At 43.5% G+C, this 18,904-nt stretch overlaps 1 protein-coding gene across 12 annotated transcripts in view; it reads right to left on the bottom strand.

The window, feature by feature from the left end:
• Positions 1-18,904, bottom strand: part of LOC139534679 (calcium/calmodulin-dependent protein kinase type II delta chain) — a 111,212-nt gene that overhangs the window by 21,370 nt on the left and 70,938 nt on the right. For 8 of the 12 annotated variants that reach the window (XM_071334033.1, XM_071334032.1, XM_071334030.1 and 5 more), the window contains exons 4-12: positions 17,503-17,557; positions 13,910-13,975; positions 12,063-12,135; positions 5,680-5,782; positions 2,966-3,049; positions 1,714-1,808; positions 789-911; positions 604-687; positions 269-311 (exon numbers count right to left, since the gene is read on the bottom strand). In XM_071334033.1, the coding sequence (XP_071190134.1) occupies positions 269-311; positions 604-687; positions 789-911; positions 1,714-1,808; positions 2,966-3,049; positions 5,680-5,782; positions 12,063-12,135; positions 13,910-13,975; positions 17,503-17,557 (726 nt within the window). Of the gene's footprint in view, positions 1-268; positions 312-603; positions 688-788; positions 912-1,713; positions 1,809-2,965; positions 3,050-5,679; positions 5,783-11,109; positions 11,183-12,062; positions 12,136-13,909; positions 13,976-17,502; positions 17,558-18,904 lie in introns of all 12 variants that reach the window. The other 4 variants (XM_071334031.1, XM_071334035.1, XM_071334039.1 and 1 more) reach the window with 1 other exon arrangement.

Here is an 18,904-nt window from a genome sequence, read left to right as displayed (position 1 = left end):
ATATTCATCTGGTGTTGGTGGCAATGTCGTAGGAAACCTGGGGCTTTAGAAAACAACTAGAGAGAGACAGAGAGAGATAGAGAGAAAGAGAGAAAATGAGAGACAGAGACAGTGAGAGACAGAGAGAGCGAGCGAGAGAGAGAGACAGCGTGAGAGAGAGACAGCGTGAGAGACACAAAGAGACAGAGAGACAAAGAGAGACAGCGAGAGAGACAAAGAGAGAGAGACCTTGAAAGAAACAGTAATACAGTAGGAAGATGCATCTGACCTGAGAAGTTGCGCGTGGCCAGCATGGTGGTGAGGATAGCACCCTGAGGACGAGAACAGGAAGAGTGAGGTGAGGCTGACCTACAAGGCTTTAATAGTTGTCACACTGTCACCTCTAATCCTTAACATGGTGTCAGACATTAGGTGGAAAGGTGGTGATTAGATTACTTAGTGGTTAGTGTCCACTCTATGACATACAGTACATGGGCTTGTAAAACCTGGTCAAATCCTGTGAGAAACCTGGCCAAACCTGGTCAAATCCTGTGAGTAACCTGGTCAAATCCTGTGAGAAACCTGGCAAAACCTGGTCAAATCCTGTGATTAACCTTCCCTCACCTTGAGTTTCCTCCTGGCGTTGAACTTCCTCAGGCACTCCACCGTCTCCTGTCTGTGCATCATGGATGCCACAGTGGACCGTTGCTGCAGAGAGGACACAGTGAGAGAGGGGGACAGTGTCATGTGTCTGTAGGTGTTCTCATGGACCGTGTGTATGAGTGTGTGGGTGTGCGTGTGACACGTACACAGATCCAGGGATGTTTGAGTGCGTCTGTGGCGGTGACCCTCTTGGCAGGGTTGATGGTCAACATCTTGTTGATCAGGTCTTTGGCCTCGGGGGTCACCGTGTCCCACTCAGGGGACGGAAACTGAAGGAGAGAACACCGGGTGAGGCAATGAGGTTTGTCATCCATCAGTTCTCTCATCTATTCCTCCTTCACTTCCCCTCCCCCATCCAGCTTTGTTTAGGAAATGTGTCATTGGAGAAACCAGGACCGAGAGATAACTGACAAAATAACTTCACAAGGTTGACAAAAACACAGAGTCACTGAGGATCAGGTGCATGTATACAGAGCTAAATTAGGCTTGAGCCATCGCGTCGGGCTGTCCCTGCCTCTCCTCCTCCTCTCTCCCCCCAATCTCAATCTGTCTGGGACAGGCGTTGTCGTTGGCGTGGGCAGGGCAAACAGTACGAGGAGGGAACAGCCACCGATAGAAAAACACACAGCCTGTGTTCCAACAGCATGCTGGGAGGGGCAATGCTCAGCCAAGACACAGACAGACACGATCTGATGTGTCATGTATGGCCTTGCGTCGATGGGAAAACAAGTGGCTAACACATTTCCTTCTGGTGTAAGAGATACAAACGTCCTATTCCTGCCACTCAAACAGGAGATGAGCTTTGCCTGCTAAAGTTAAGTGATTGTGATTAAAGTCTTGGAAACTGATGGGAGATGTATTGATCTTAGCCTGGCTTAAGCTCATGTCAATACTTGTGTCAGCTAGGCTGTCAGTGAAAGCTGGGTGAATAGACATCTGCAGTAAAACAAGTGTCAAACACTGCTGTTGGGGGGGGGGGTGTGTGTGTGTGTGTGTGTGTGTGTGTGTGTGTGTGTGTGTGTGTGTGTGTGTGTGTGTGTGTGTGTGTGTGTGTGTCGTTGCCGTGCTCACGTCGTAGGCCCCAGCCTTGATCTGCTGGTACAGTCTGTGCTGGTCTTCGTCCCAGAAGGGAGGGTAGCCCACCAGGAGAATGTAGAGGATCACACCTGGTCACACACAAAATCAGGCCAATGAGGCCAATTCTGAATAAATGTAATTTAAAAAAAGAAAAAAAGAAATTCACAAGCAGTGTGATAATTATCATTATACTAAAAACTCAGCAAGAGGAGAAATTACAATCAAACACAGCATGACCCAATAAAAACAATAGTAAATATGTATAATAATATCTAATAACAATAATAATATAGATTTATAATAATAACAAATATTTATAATAATAATACGTATTTATAATAATAATAAATATTTATATCTAATAACACTAATAACACTAATATATATTATAATAATAAAATAAATAATTTATAATATTAATAATAATATGACATTTACTGACATATAACTATTGGCACAAATATGCTAATATTATATGCATGAAGAGGTCGAGAGAGGACTGGAAGTAACTCCCTTACATACAGTAGACTCCTCCCACTATAAGGGCTTTCATGTCACAATCGCCGTTGTGACAAACAAGCCAAACACTTTGCATTGTGTTATATACTGGCTGGTAGGTTACCGGCAGGAGATAAAGGGCCCAAATTGGTCAGTAGAGCACTCTAACCACACAAACAAGTAATTGTGGGGATTCGATTATCTGGCCCAGGTTGCCCTGGTGGGAGGAGTTTGCCCCAGGTGAAAAGTGAATAATGAGAAGGATTTCGTGTTTTCACATGCAAAGGTGATTGCTTTTTTATAAAAACACTTCATCTGCCTTCCCAATGAAAACTAGTTTGAAAATTCTAACATATATTTTATGGGAAAATGATGCTGTATGTTTCTGAACGATGCACCATGCTGTCTTGTTGACATTGACAACATGACAGAGACACAAATTACTTTTCAATTTGAGAAGGACACCCCTCCCTCACCGCTTTTGCCCGTTCACGTCATGGGCCATAGACCGGTGCACCGCGGTTCAACTTAATCAAACACTGCCATTTTCGCCCGGGACTGATAGACCAAGCGCAGGTGTGTGAATGAGTGTGTTATAGACATGTAAAGCCCAGGTGGCCTGGCCCTTGATGAGTTATGTAACGAGCAGCTGCAGTGATTAATTCAAGGAGTGTGAACTGGAGGAACTCATCGTCTGTGTGAGAACCATGTTGGCTCAAAGAGATTGTTCTGTTGGGAAGTTCCTTACCACAGGCCCACATGTCCACAGGTTTCCCATAGGGGTCTTTCCTCAAAACCTCTGGGGACAAGTAGCCTGGGGTTCCCGCAAAACCTGGAACAGAGACGAGACATCAATTAACTACATTTCCCAAGATGCATCTACAGTTAAGTCAATGGGGGGCCTTTTCTCAGTTTTTAGAAAAATAATGCCACAGTAGCCAATTAGAGGTCAAACAAATCCAAAATGTAACATTTATGGGCCACGGTTAACAAGCTCCCAAAACTTCCCCACTGGAACGGCACTCTTGGGTGCGTAATGTGGATCTGCGCCAAACAATCGCAACCTACTTCCCTAAGTGAACTCCAAGTACCAGCATGCCCTGGGGCACAACCAGTGAAGTGGGTAGATGATTCTCAGGTGACAGCCAGACTAGGGGATTAGTATAATTATTCCTCCATTCTGTGGGGATGAGCAGGGAAATAGCCCCATTAATCCACCTATAAAAACCTGCACTATAAACCCAGAGCACTGACACTCCTCATTGTTTCACACAAGAGACTTCACTTCAGCACTGGTGGTGAAGACTAAGTAAACACCAAAGTACTCTAAAGCACTTGTGGGTTTACACATTGTTTAGAATAAAACAGGGATCTGTGATGAGCAGTAAATGCTTAGTTACACCCGGGTGTTATGTAGTACATGCATACAGACATACTAGAGGTCGACCGATTAATCAGAATGGAGGATTAATTAGGGCCGATTTCAAGTTTTAATAACAATCAGTAATCTGTATTTTTGGACACCGATTTTGGCCGATTTTGTATTTTTTTATATTTATTTAACTAGGCAAGTCAGTTAAGAACACATTCTTATTTTCAATGACGGTCTAGGAACGGTGGGCTGACTACGCGAGGGCAGCAAGAAGCTAAGGTAAGTTGCTAGCTAGCATTAAACTTATCTTATAAAAAACAATCAATCTTAACATAATCACTAGTTAACTACACATGGTTGATGATTTACGAGTTTATCTAGCGTGTCCTGCGTTGCATATAATCGATGCGGTGCCTGTTAATTTCTCATCGAATCACAGCCTACTTCGCCAAACGGGTGATGATTTAGCACTGTCGTTGCACCAATGTGTACCTAACCATAAACATCAATGCCTTTCTTTAAAATCAATACACAAGTATATATTTTTAAACGGCATATTTAGTTAATATTGCCTGCTAACATGAATTTCTTATAACTAGGGGAATTGTGTCACTTCTCTTGCGTTCCGTGCAAGCAGTCAGGGTATATGCAGCAGTTTGGGCCGCCTGGCTTCTTGCGAACTGTGTGAAGTGCATTTATTCCTAACAAAGGCCGTAATTAATTTGCCAGAATTGTACATAATTATGACATAACATTGAAGGTTGTACAATGTAACAGCAATAAACTTTTTGTTTTCGAAATGATAGTTTCCGGATTCGACCATATTAATGACCAAAGGCTCGTATTTCTGTGTGTTATTATGTTATAATTAAGTCTATGATTTGATATAGCAGTCTGACTGAGCGATGGTAGGCAGCAGCAGGCTCGTAAGCATTCATTCAAACAGCACTTTCGTGCGTTTGCCAGCAGCTCTTTGCTGTGCTTCAAGCATTGAGCTGTTAATCACTTCAAGCCTAACTCCCGAGATTAGGCTTGGGTAACCGATGTGAAATGGCTAGCTAGTTAGCGGGGTGCGCGCTAATAGCGTTTCAAATCGGTGACGTCACTCGCTCTGAGACTTGGAGTAGTTGTTCCCCTTGCTCTGCAAGGGCCGCGGCTTTTGTGGAGCGATGGGTAACGATGCTTCGAGGGTGGTTGTTGTCGATGTGTTCCTGGTTTGAGCCCAGGAAGGGGCGAGGAGAGGGACGGAAGCTATACTGTTACACTGGCAATACTAAAGTGCCTATAAGAACATCCAATAGTCAAAGGTATATGAAATACAAATGGTAGAGAGAGAAATAGTCCTATAATAACTACAACCTAAAACTTCTTACCTGGGAATATTGAAGACTCATGTTAAAAGGAACCACCAGCTTTCATATGTTCTCATGTTCTGAGCAAGGAACTTAAACATGAGCTTTTTTACATGGCACATATTGCACTTTTACTTTCTTCTCCAACACTTTGTTTTTGCATTATTTAAACCAAATTGAACATGTTTCATTATTTACTTGAGGCTAAATTGATTTTATTGATGTATTATATTAAGTTAAAATAAGTGTTCATTCAGTATTGTTGTAATTGTCATTATTACAAATTTATTATATATATATATTTTTATTATATATATATTTTTATATATATATATATATATATATATATATATATATATATTATATATATATATATATATAAAAAAAATATATATATACATTTAAAAATGTATTTATTTATTTTAAAATTGGCCGATTAATCAGTTTCGGCTTTTTTTGGTCCTCCAATAATCGGTATCGGCATTGAAAAATCATAATCGGTCGACCTCTAATACATACATGCATACACAGTTGAAGTCGGAAGTTTACATACACCTTAGCCAAATACTTTTAAACTCAGTTTTTCACAATTCCTGACATTCAATCCTAGTAAACATTCCCTGTCTTTGGTCAGTTAGGATCACCACTTTATTTGAAGAATGTGAAATATCAGAATAATAGTAGAGAGAATGATTTCTCAGATTTTCATCACATTTCATCACACTGACTGGAACTCACCGAACCATGCCTGCTGGTCTCCCTGCACCTCGATGGCCAGGCCAAAGTCTGCCAACTTCACTGCTGCTCCCTTCAGCTTACTGGCTAGGAGCAGATTCTCAGGCTTGGAGGGGAGAGATGGAGACAGGGTTTCATCACTTGTCATGCAGCAAAACACATGGAAATGAAGTGTTGGAAACATACCCACTATATTATACATGTGTATTCTGTCTAGTATGCTGGGTGAACCTAGACGGTGGGTCATCTCACCAATTGAAAAATAGTATGCCCCTCAAAATAGGTCCAAATTCCATTAACCAAAGTGTATTTTAGGCACAGTATTAACTCCTCAGTAATAACCCCATTGTGTCCCCTCCTGTGACCCCGTTGGGCCATGAGTGGTCATTGTCACCAAGATCACTCTCTAGAAAAGCAGCTATGACTCAACGCTCTCACTCAACACACACTGTGGAAAATATTCCACCACCCAGACCAGTGTTAAGTAACAGGGTCGACACTGTGATACGGACACAGTAACAGGGTCGACACTGTGATACGGACACAGATCTTTAGAGAGACACAAGCGTGTGCAATAGGCCACATGCCGCTGGTCCTGGCATCTAATTGGTCCGTCTGTCTCTATAGCTCGAGGGGCCGGGCTACAGGGTCAGAGGAGGTCGGCAGGGATTTGCGTATCGCCAGCGTCGGAACAGGAAGGGGAGGGGCTTAGAGAAAAGGTTACCCTGGGTTCTGGGTTGATGAATAATGCACTTGCTGACATTTTGAAAGCGGCTTCGAGGAGAAGTAATTAGTAGAAATTAATCAGGAAGGATATACTTGTAATATAATAACAAACAGGAGATGTGTTGCATGTCGAGAGGGAGCTGTTTCACCGACTTTTTGGAGCGAAGCTGCTTTGCTTGTGTGGCAAAAACATTAGTTACACTACCCCAAGAACGGTATTCATATCAGTAGACTAATTCCACTTCTATGGCCTAGATATCACATATGGTGTAGAAATACAAATGGAATCAATTTCTCAATATCATATAGCAGAGGTAGGCAACCCTGTTCCTGGAGTGCTGCAGGATTCTGTTCCAACTGGACACCACACCAGACCAACTGCGCTAACTGATAAGTTCAATGGTTGCCTAAATTCAACACACCTGGTCTTCCAGGTCGGTTCATTCAAAAACATGAAGTGCCCGCTGGCCCTCCAGGATCAGGGGTGCCTACCCCTGTCGTATAGCATCGAGTCAAACAGGGTAAATGTATGGTCATTCACTGGTGCAGTTAGTAGAGCATTCGTGAGTAGTGATTTGTGCAGATCTGAGGGCAGGGCTCACATGCTACGGTGGGAGAGGGGCGGTAAGAGCAGTCAACAGTGCCATGCAGTCATTGCAAACATCCCAACCATCCCACCCTCCCATTCCACCCCAAAAATCAAGTAACCTGTATGATGAGACTGGAAGGGGACAGGTAAAAAATATATATAATTCCCTGTCTCATAACATCATCTTCCCTATCGAGACTTCCCTATAAACACATCATCCTTCCCTATAAACACATCATCCTTCCCTATAAACACATCATCCTTCCCTATAACACATCATCCTTCCCTATAACACATCATCCTTCCCTATAAACACATCATCCTTCCCTATAAACACATCATCCTTCCCTATAAACACATCATCCTTCCCTATAACACATCATCCTTCCCTATAAACACATCATCCTTCCCTATAAACACATCATCCTTCCCTATAAACACATCATCCTTCCCTATAAACACATCATCCTTCCCTATAAACACATCATCCTTCCCTATAAACACATCATCCTTCCCTATAAACACATCATCCTTCCCTATAAACACATCATCCTTCCCTATAACACATCATCCTTCCCTATAAACACATCATCCTTCCCTATAAACACATCATCCCTAATGGGCTTTAAATAATGGGCTTCATACCCAAAAAGTAGTGTGGAAAAGGCAATATGCCCTAACAAGCCCTAAATAGGCTAATCAATACTTTGTAATCTAACCTAAAAGCACATATGAGAACTATAGTACCTAACCAGTAGAGCTTTCAGGACTGGGTAATGAACTGTGCTGAGACTGTGGGGTTCCTTCCCTAAGTGCCTCGCTGTGTCTGTGTGTGGATCCCATCCATTTCTCTGTGATCAGGATATATACACCCGGTCCTCAGGGTTCCTGTGCAATGGGTCTAATGTGATTCCGTCTCTCAGCCATAGAAATGTAATTACTCCAAGTTCATCTAGCCTGGTTGGCCTTAACATATCTACTGCTACCAGGACAAATACACTTTGCTTTCTGTCAGTCACACACACACACAACGCTGGCAAATGTGCGCACGAACACACACACACACGTCTGCCCTTGTGCCTATCTCTCAACTTCTATTCCTCAATCTCCTAGCTATCAGTCTCTCTGCATCTCCTAGCTATCCGTCTCTCTGCATCTCCTAGCTATCCGTCTCTCCTAGCTATCCGTCTCTCCTAGCTATCCGTCTCTCCTAGCTATTTGTCTCTCCTAGCTATTTGTCTCTATCTCGTCTTCAGGGATTTAAACCAGTGGCTTGGTATCTAAACCTAGAGGGAGGGCAGAGGACAGGGACAGCCCTGGTCTCTCATGCAGTCATCCGGACCAGCATCATCCAGAGTGGCTTGGCCTCCCGTGTGGACAGACACAGAGGAAGAGGGAGCAACAGCCTCCGAGATTAGAGCAGGACAGAGGGGGAGGAGGAGAGAGGACTACCAGCTGGGAGGAAGAGGAGGACAGAGGGGGAGGAGGAGAGAGGACGACCAGCTGGGAGGAAGAGGAGGACAGAGGGGGGGAGTAGGAGAGAGTACGGCCAGCTGGGAGGACGAGGAGAGAGGACGACCAGCTGGGAGGAAGAGGAGGCGAGAGGACGACAACAAGAGAGGGGGGAATGAGGGAGGACAGAGGGGGAGGAGGAGAGAGGACGACAACAGAGGGGGAATGAGGGAGGACAAGAGGGAAGAGTTCAGTTATGGGTGAAAGGAAAAAAAGAAGGGCAGTGGAGCGAAAGATAGAGGGATGAGGCATGAAACAGGAGATGACAGATGAGCAGGAAAGAAGGAGGCAGAGCTGAACAGAGTGCTGTCAGTATCCAGTACAACAGACGTCATTGAGTCTTGAAGGAACAGCTTGAGAGGGATGTCTGGTCTGATGTACAGTGCCTTCAGAACGTATCCACACCCCTTTACGCATTCCCCATTTTGTTGTGTTACAGCCTGAATTCAAAATGGATTAAATTGATAAAATATTTCTCAACCATCAACACACAATAACCCGGAATGACAAAGTGAAAACATGTTTCGAAAATTTAGCAAATGTATTGATAATAAAATACAGAAATATCTCATTTACATACAGTACCAGTCAAAAGTTTGGACACACCTACTCATTCCAGGGTTTATATTTTTTACTATTTTCTACATTGTAGAATAATAGTGAAGACATCAAAACTATGACATAACACATATGGAATCATGTGGAAAAAAGTGTTAAATTGATTGATTCTTCAAAGTAGCCACCATTTCCCTTGATGACAGCTTAGCATCAAGGCATGCTTGAAAATATAGAGAGTGGTACACATTAATGTGTTGGATTTGCCACAAACGTATCATACATTATTGCTTTGCCACATTATTTACAGTATTACTGTAGTGCCTTGTTGCAAAAAGGATGCATGTTTTGAAACATTTGTAGACATTAGGTTAGTGTTGTGGAGTAACTACAATGTTGATCCATCCTCGGTTTTCTCCTATCACAGCCATTAAACTCTGTAACTGTTTTAAAGTCACCATTGGCCTCATGGTGAAATCCCGGAACGGTTTCCTTCCTCTCTGGCAATTGAGTTAAGGCACCTACATCTTTGTATTGTCTGTGCACCATCCTAAGTGTAATTAATAACTTCACCATACTCAAAGGGATATTCAATGTCTGGAAAACCTCCCTGGTCTTTGAAATTCACTGCTCAACGGAGGGACCTTATAGATAATTGTATATGTGGGTTACAGAGATGAGGTAGTCATTCAAAACTCATGTTAAACATTATTGCACACAGAGTGAAACTTATTGTGTGACTTGTTGAGCACATTTTTACTCCTGAACTTATTTAGGCTTTCCATAACAAAGGGACTCAAGACATTACAGCTTTTCATTTTTTATTCATTTGTAACATTTCCTAAAAACATATTTCCACTTTGACATTACTTGTGTGAAGGCCAGTGACAAAACATCTCAAATTAATCCATTTTAAATGCAGAATGTAACAACAAAATGTGGAAAAAGTCAAGGGGTATGAATACTTTCTGATGGCAGTCTGTAACTGTCTGGTGGAGAGTTACAAGGTTGGCAGTCTGTAACTGTCTGGTGGAGAGAGTTACGAGGTTGGCAGTCTGTAACTGTCTGGTGGAGAGAGTTACGAGGTTGGCAGTCTAGACTGTGTCCATCAATTAAATGTAGGTTAGTTAGATACAAATTGTTCTGTCCAGTACGGTTACAGTGTGTCCTGTTGTTAAAATGACTTGAGTGTGTGTGGGGGGGTGGGGTCAATATGGGTCACCCCCACGCACACACACACACACCCGCCTGCCCATACACACACACCAGTCCGAAGCCTTTCATCCTCCTGTTCATATTTGTTTTGCCTTTGTCTATTCCACCGCTCCCCATGGTAACAGCCTGGCAGCAACCAATCAGAGAGCTGCCTGAGGGGGCCGAATGCAAACGCGGGGTGATTATTTCAGGAGCTCCCGACTGCACCTGGCTCATTTGATTTGCAAATTAGAATTGTGGACGGGGGTGGGGGGGATTGCAGAAAGGGTTTAACAATGGCAAGCCTCCAAATTATACTTGGACAATTTAACTTTCACTCATCTTACTTCTGCTGTCACTTTTTTAACGAGGCCTGTTTTTTATGTATTTAACCTTTATTTAACTAGGCAAGTCAGTTAAGAACAAATTCTTATTTACAATAACGGCCTAGGAACAGTGGGTTAACTGCCTTGTTCAGGGGCAGAATGACCGATTTTTACCTTGTCAGCTCGGGGATTAACGTTAGATCTAGCAACCTTTCGTTTACTAGCCCAACGCTCTAACCACTAGGCTACCTGCCGCCCCATCAGGGTCAGTAGAATAATTGGCTCTGTGTTTCTCTCGTCTCAACTTAAACAGGCGACGTATCGGACAGTCTATCAAAGTTCTTAATTTTTATTTAACCTTTATTTAACTAAAGGGGTGTATTTAATTAAAGGCAAACGGATGAATCTGAAAGTCCGTCTGGATTAATGAGGTCACCCTGCAACTAGAGTTCAAAGAGGAGGAGAGGAATGAGAGGAAGAAGGAGGGAGAGGAGGAAAGGCTGTGTTTGGCTTCCCAGCGTCTCTACTCACCTTGAGGTCGCGGTGGACCACGCCCGTCTGGTGGCAGTGGAGCACAGCCTCGAGGATCTGCTGAATGCAATGACTGCATGCAAACACCAGGGGGCGTAGGTTATTGATGAGCTCACACTCACTGTCTGTGACATGCGCTCTGCTTGAGACTGGGGGGGGCAGCAGTGGTGGTGGGGATGATGTTTGAGTGGTCTTTACTACCCCCCCCCCCAACTACCACCCCTTGACCACTAGCATAGTATAGAGAATTTATTTACCCAATTGGATGGGATTGCCTTGAATATTTGTGAAAGGCAAGGTGGTAGAGATTCTAATAAGTGAATGAGGCTATAAGATTGGCCAGACATAATTTATACAAAAGTGTGTTCTGATTGCACCATTAAGAACCAGGACATCTGGCTATGACATCATCATCACGCACCCGCTATCCCCCCGGGTCTTAAAACAGAAGTGGTGTTAGCTCCCCGCCAGCTGTGAGGTAGACCCTGGGGAGGGCGAAGGGGGAGGTGAATGTATTGATACTATTTAACCCCACCCCCCACAACAAAAAGGGGCTTATCAAATCCCCCAGGACCTAGGCTCACAGCAGGCGTTCTCCCAGGACCTAGGCTCACAGCAGGCGTTCAAGGCAGAGAGCCGAGGACCGGGAAAGAGATTCTACATGCATATTGTTTGTTTACAGAGGAGGGCAAGGTGAGCTGGTGTCACCTCATCTCCCTGCCGCCCCAGCCCCCTGGTGGGTCACCTGACCTCAGCCACAAGTAGTGATTGGTGGAGGGGTGGGGGTCAGGGTGGCTGGTGGTTGGGTATGGAAGAGAGGAGGAGGAAAGCTGCTGTGTGGGTAGTAGGTGAGGGGGGTTGGTGGTTGTTCATTTGTGGTGGAATTCGGGCGGGAGGGCAGGCGGGCGAGGGCCGGGCATTGTGCCAGCATAGTCTCTGTGTTGTGTACTAACCTTCATGTCCCTGTGAACTATACCACTTTGGTGACAATGATTTACACTTTCTAGAATCTGCTGTATGCATTGGCTGTGGAGGAGAAAGACAAGGCCAGAAGAAGCAAGGGAGGACGAGAGAACACAAGGGAGAACGAGGACGAGAGAACACAAGGGAGGACAGGAGAACACAAGGGAGGACGAGAGAACACAAGGGAGGACGAGAGAACACATCAGAGAACAGAAGAAAAATGGACAGCAAAACTAAAATAATATAAAAATAAAAAATTCAAGAGAGAAGTAGAGTAAAGTTCACATTTTGTTCTACCTCAACCTTCGGAAAGTAGTAAATCCATTTCTCTCACAATAATTATAATAATTGACTTCCAATGCCAGAAATGGCTAAATCTTTTGGCAACGAGGCCCTTTATCTTCTTCCCCAGAGTCAGATGATGTTATGACTGCATGCAGTTTGAAGGAAGCTGCTAACTAGCGCTAGTGCAATTGCTAACTGACGTTAGCGCAATGACTGGAAGTCGATGGGTATCTGCTAGCATGCTAGACTTCCAGTAACTGCTCTAACCCTAGTTGGCATTTGCTCGCAAAACTACCTCCTTCATACAAATGGTATCCATGAGTTCATCTGACTCTGGAGAAGTAGGTAAAGGGCTTCAATGCCAAAATCCCCAAATATCCCTTTAAACTGAAAAGTACTTTTTGGTATGAGTAGAAACAGTCAGACTAGAATGAGAGGATTTGAAACTCTCAGGTCATTGAAGAATGCTAGACAAGCAGACATAGAAGGAATAGAAGTGCAGCCTGGTGATGGGAGAGCAACAGAAGAAAAACAGAAGACAGAAGATTTATCTGTATAAGATACATTACAGACAGCACACACAGATATAACACAGACACCATAGACACTACAGTAACAAAGAGAGGGAGGGTGTATACAGTAACATACCTATAGATTATTCATAGATACTAACATAATTGCTCATTATAGTGTGTGTGTGTGTGTGTGTGTGTGTGTGTGTGTGTGTGTGTGTGTGTGTGTGTGTGTGTGTGTGTGTGTGTGTGTGTGAGTTATGTAGAAACAGTACATTTATCACTGTCCTCATTAAATTGTGGCATTTTAAAACTTTAACTCTAATGATGTTTGGTTTCAGGTCCACTGACGTGTGTTTGACTAGACCAGGAACAAAGCTGCTGTGAAGAAGGTGTGTCAGTACTATGCTACTGCTACTGACTGTTTATTATCTATACATAGTCACTTTACCCCTACCTACATGTACACTGCTGTTACTATCTGTTTATTATCTATACATAGTCACTTTACCCCTACCTACATGTACACTGCTGTTACTGTCTGTTTATTATCTATACATAGTCACTTTACCCCTACCTACATGTACACTGCTGTTACTATCTGTTTATTATCTATACATAGTCACTTTACCCCTACCTACATGTACACTGCTGTTACTATCTGTTTATTATCTATACATAGTCACTTTACCCCTACCTACATGTACACTGCTGTTACTGTCTGTTTATTATCTATACATAGTCACTTTACCCCTACCTACATGTACAAATTACCTCAACTAACCTGTACCCCCGCACACTGACTCTAACTGTACCGGTACCCCCTGTATATCGCCTGGTTATTGTTATTTTATTGTGTACATTTTTTACTGCAGTTTATTTTACTGCAGTTTATTTAAATATATTCTTAACTCTTCTTGAACTGCACTGTTGGTTAAGGGCTTGTAAGTAAGCATTTCACAGGAAGGTCTACACACTTGCTGTATTCGGTGCATGTGACAAATAAAGTTGGATTTGATTTGAGTCTGTGTGAGTCTGACCTGGCGTCTGCTTCGCTGTAGTACTCTCTGGCTACGATATCCTCAAACAGCTCCCCACCAGTCACCCTGGAAGAGACGGAAAAATGAGACTTGTTAACAGCTCCCCACCAGTCCCCCTGGAAGAGACGGGAAAATGAGACGTGTTAACAGCTCCCCACCACTCACCCTGGAAGAGACGGCAAAATAAGACAAGTTAATTCCAAGCTAGAAGTATGGAAAACAGTGGGAGACCCAGAGAACAGGGTTGCAATTAGCTATGCAAATCTGCCATTCAGGCATCTTCAAGGAAGAGAGAGAAAGCATATGAGACATAAGAGGTCATGAATTAAACAAAAGACAACAATTATGCTAGTGCTTTCTGATCATTAGAATAATACTCCAATGGTGTTAGAATCTATACATCTATTGTTCACACTAGATTGGAATCCTGTGTATTACAGTGAGCTAAATGTGCCAAATTCCAAGTGTTATTTCAAGGAACTGGGCAACACAGGAGATGGGAATGTTTCATGTAACCACTCTTTGCACGACACCAGACTAATACTGGTTCAGAGTGCACACACACACTTAGTTTTAGCCTAAGACATCATTTCATGGTAAAGGTTATAGGGAACTGAAGGTCACAACAGTTCATCTCAAAGACTTCGGGTTTGACCCTGCAAATATCACTCCAAGACAATTTGTTCCGATTTTAGCGTTTCTATTTTGAATTCCCATTAATTTGATAAAGTAGTCCCGCCTGTTTGTGTGCGACTTTAGTTTCTCTTTCGCCCATGCATCATTTTCTGTTCCTAAATGTAAACTACTGTTGCACAATACATGCTATTTTTCTCTTTATGTAAGCTTTGTTACACATCAAAGATTTGTCCAAGTCATTGTCCCCAAAACTCTATCCAAACAACCTTTCTCTGGCCTACTGGCATTGGCCTACAAACCACAGGCATTGTCAAAAGCATTCTCGCAATGCTTTCAATTTGTTCCATATAATGCATTAGTGAGAAGTGGTCGTTCATTGAATGGAGGAACACATTAAAATATAAATAGCAGGCAGGTGGATATAATAAAAGTTAAAAAAAATTTACCTCTTCTATTCACGGTCAATGTGATTTAGCCTCACTGCGGTCTTATTGTTTGTGGTCATTCTTCCGGACAGGTTTATTTGGGTAAAAATAGATAAAAGCTTTCATCCCTGTAATTCACTCATCTAAGCTGTTTTATATACTTTTTTTTTTTTACAGCCCATTAGTCAAATGAAATGCAGCATTTAAAATATATTGGAAGTGATTTCCCTTTCCAGCTATCAAATGAAACAGCGCCAAACTGCTAGCAAGACACAAGAGACTGGTAGAGAGAGGAAGTCATGGTCTTCTTCTGAAGTTATATTGATCTGTCTGTCAAAAATGTTTGAAATATGGAGCCAATACGCAATGATGACAGAGTATATAGAGAAACACAAGGGAGAGAGAGAGAGAGAGCTGTAGTGAAGGAACACTGTAGTCAAATCACTCAGGTCATGGTTCAAACTGATGTATAAGAGGCTAGGCAAACAGAATTCTAAATCATACTGTAATGTGTCCCCTTTAGACCAGATGACTCAAATGTCCTCACCAAACTCTGGGGCAGTTGTCGGATTTAACTTCGGTCTGAATACTTATGTAAATAAGTTTATTTTATTTTATAAATTTGCAAACATTTCTAAAAAACGGTTTTGTTTTGTCATTATGGGGTACTGCGTGTAGATTGATGAGGATTATTATTTTTTTTAATCCATTTTAGAATAAGGCTGTAACTTAACAACATTTTGAAAAAGCCAGGCCCACCCACTGGGGAGCCAGGCCCAGCCAATCAGAATGAGTTTTTCCCCACAAAAGGGCTTTAACATGAAATTCTCTGTCAACAGCTCTGGTGGACATTCCTGCAGTCAACATGTCCATTGAACACTCCCTCAAAACTTGAGACATCTGTGAAAATGTGTTGTGACAAAACTGCACATTGTGGCCTTTTATTGTCCCCAGCCCAAGGTGCACCTGTGTAATGATTATGCTGTTTAATGCGCTTCTTAATATACCATATCTGTCAGGTAGATGGATTATCTCGGCAAAGGAGAAATGCTCACTAACAGGATGTAAACAAACTTGTGCACAACATTTGAGAGAAAAACTACTTTTTGTGCGTATGGAACATTCCTGAGATCTTTTATTTCAGCTCATGAAACCAGCACTTTACATGTTGAGTTTATATTTTTGTTTAGTGTATATGGATTTTTCCAAGCTTGACCAGCTCTGAACCAATGGGAAGTGTGATGCACCCCTTTCCATTGGTTATGTAAATTCCCCAGAAGGGAGCAGTGAAGTGACAAGACAACAGAGAAAAGAAAGAGCGAGTTGATGGAGAGAGGATGGTAAACAGATGCTAGGAGAGGTCATCTACGGATCTGTGTTAGTTATTCCCAAGCCTGGAGACACACACATGGAGGAAGTATAATTAGTATTCAGGTTTATCTAACAATGACTACATCTACAGTGTGCATACAACCAATGAACATGGTGTAGCAAAGAGCTGAGTACACAGTACACATATAGTACATACACAAACATCAGTGATTCCTGTGTAGTGTTATAATATCAATTTGCGCGCACGCACACACACACACACACACACACACACACACACACACACACACACACACACACACACACACACACACACACACACACACACACACACACACACACACACACACACACACACACACACACACACACACACACACACACATTGAATAAGATAATTCTGTAATAAAGCAGTAATGGAGAGTGTGTTGGGGAGGAGAGCAGGGGGAGTGAGGACATGAAACAGATGGAGGAGGAGGACACTGGGGGAACATGCCTGCTGCTAATCTCCCATGATGCCCCACTGACAGGAGGACAACACCGTCCTGCGATTTGCTCTGGTGGAAATGTTCGCCAGCTTTGTTAACCTTACCTGAGCTCATGCCCTGTGCGCGCGCGTGTGTGTATATATATATATATATACATATATATATATATATATATATATATATATATTTGAAGAGTTACATTGTGTCTACAGTGATCAGATTCGTTCTCTTAGTCTCTTCTAAATGTGGGTTAGATTGATTAAACCCACTTTTGAAGTAAGGATAGTTTCTAAATCCAATAACACTGCAGGTCTACTGAACTAGGTGTTTAAGGATACTGTACATATCTTAGAAATCCACGAAGGGATTGCATTGTTTCTGGTCACTGTAGGACATTGTGGCTGAAGCTATGTCTTGCATATACCACTGGTCGGATGGTTGGGGGGGGGGGGGGGGTCGATGGTGGGTTATACACCACTGGTCGGATGGTTGGGGGGGGGGGGGTCGATGGTGGGTTATACACCACTGGCCGGATGGATGGTTGGGGGGGGGGGGGGTCAATGGTGGGTTCTCCCCCACTGGTCGGATGGTTGGGGGGGTGTCGATGGTGGGTTATACACCATTGGTCGGATGGTTGGGGGGGCGATGGTGGGTTATACACCACTGGTCGGATGGTTGGGGTCAATTATATTGAAAGAAACATTGTACTTACAAGTCAAAGACCAGGTAGTGGAATCCCTCCTCTGATATGCTGTCATGGAGCCTCACTGTGTGAGAGAGAGGGAGAGGAGGGGGGAGGGGATGAGAGCAAACGAGAGAAAGAGGAGTGGGGGGGTGAGAGCGAGTGAGAGAGAGCGCGGGGATGATGAGAGCGAGCGAGAGGGGAGGGGGGTGAGAGCGAGTGAGAGAGGGGGGATGAGAGCGAACAAGCGAGAGAGAGATGAGAGGAAGAGAGAAAGGAAGTAAAAGTCTGATTAGAAATGATGCCCTTCAGACGGAACCATTTAGTCATCCAGTCTGTGTGTGTGTGTGTGTGTGTGTGTGTGTGTGTGTGTGTGTGTGTGTGTAGTCTGCTGCTTGGCTGTGTGTGTGTGTGTGTGTAGTCTGCTGCTTGGCTGTGTGTGTGTGTGTGTGTGTGTGTGTGTGTGTGTGTGTGTGTGTGTGTGTGTGTGTGTGTGTGTGTGTGTGTGTGTGTGTGTGTGTAGTCTGCTGCTTGGCTGTGTGTGTGTGTGTGTGTAGTCTGCTGCTTGGCTGTGTGTGTGTGTGTGTGTGTGTGTGTGTGTGTGTGTGTGTGTGTGTGTGTGTGTGTGTGTGTGTGTGTGTGTGTAGTCTGCTGCTTGGCTGTGTGTGTGTGTGTGTGTGTGTGTGTGTGTGTGTGTGTGTGTGTGTGTGTGTAGTCTGCTGCTTGGCTGTGTGTGTGTGTAGTCTGCTGCTTGGCTGTGTGTGTGTGTGTGTGTGTAGTCTGCTGCTTGGCTGTGTGTGTGTGTGTGTGTGTGTGTGTGTGTGTGTGTGTGTAGTCTGCTGCTTGGCTGTGTGTGTGTGTGTGTGTGTGTAGTCTGCTGCTTGGCTGTGTGTGTGTGTGTGTGTGTGTGTGTGTGTGTGTAGTCTGCTGCTTGGCTGTGTGTGTGTGTGTAGTCTGCTGCTTGGCTGTGTGTGTGTGTGTGTGTGTAGTCTGCTGCTTGGCTGCTTGGCTGTGTGTGTGTGTGTGTGGTCTGCTGCTTGGATGTGTGTGTGTAGTCTGCTGCTTGGCTGTGTGTGTAGTCTGTGTGGCCGCCTGGCAGGCAGGCAAAGAAAAATATTCAGTGAGGAAGAGAAACTCATCCATTACACAAATGACCCTGATTTAAACGTCCTCGCTGCTGCCTGACTCAATTCAATCCATAATAAACCTCGGAGGCCATACAAACTCCCCATTCATCTCACTGAGACAGACTCAGAACACAAGACAGCAGGGTTTACATCAATGGTAATACACATCCCAAACTTGTTTTATTGATATTTCCTTTAATGTGTCAGGAGATGTCTTGTTGATGTATTGTACCATATCAGCCCACTTCACAACACATCAATCAATTATGAATGCTTAACCACATAAATATCACGTCCTATAGTGT

Source organism: Salvelinus alpinus, chromosome 11, assembly GCF_045679555.1.
Source record: "Salvelinus alpinus chromosome 11, SLU_Salpinus.1, whole genome shotgun sequence".
NCBI classification, from domain to species: Eukaryota; Metazoa; Chordata; class Actinopteri; order Salmoniformes; family Salmonidae; genus Salvelinus; species Salvelinus alpinus.
The sequence above is the reverse complement of the archived record's forward strand: the minus strand, read 5'-3'. Positions and strand labels throughout refer to the sequence as shown.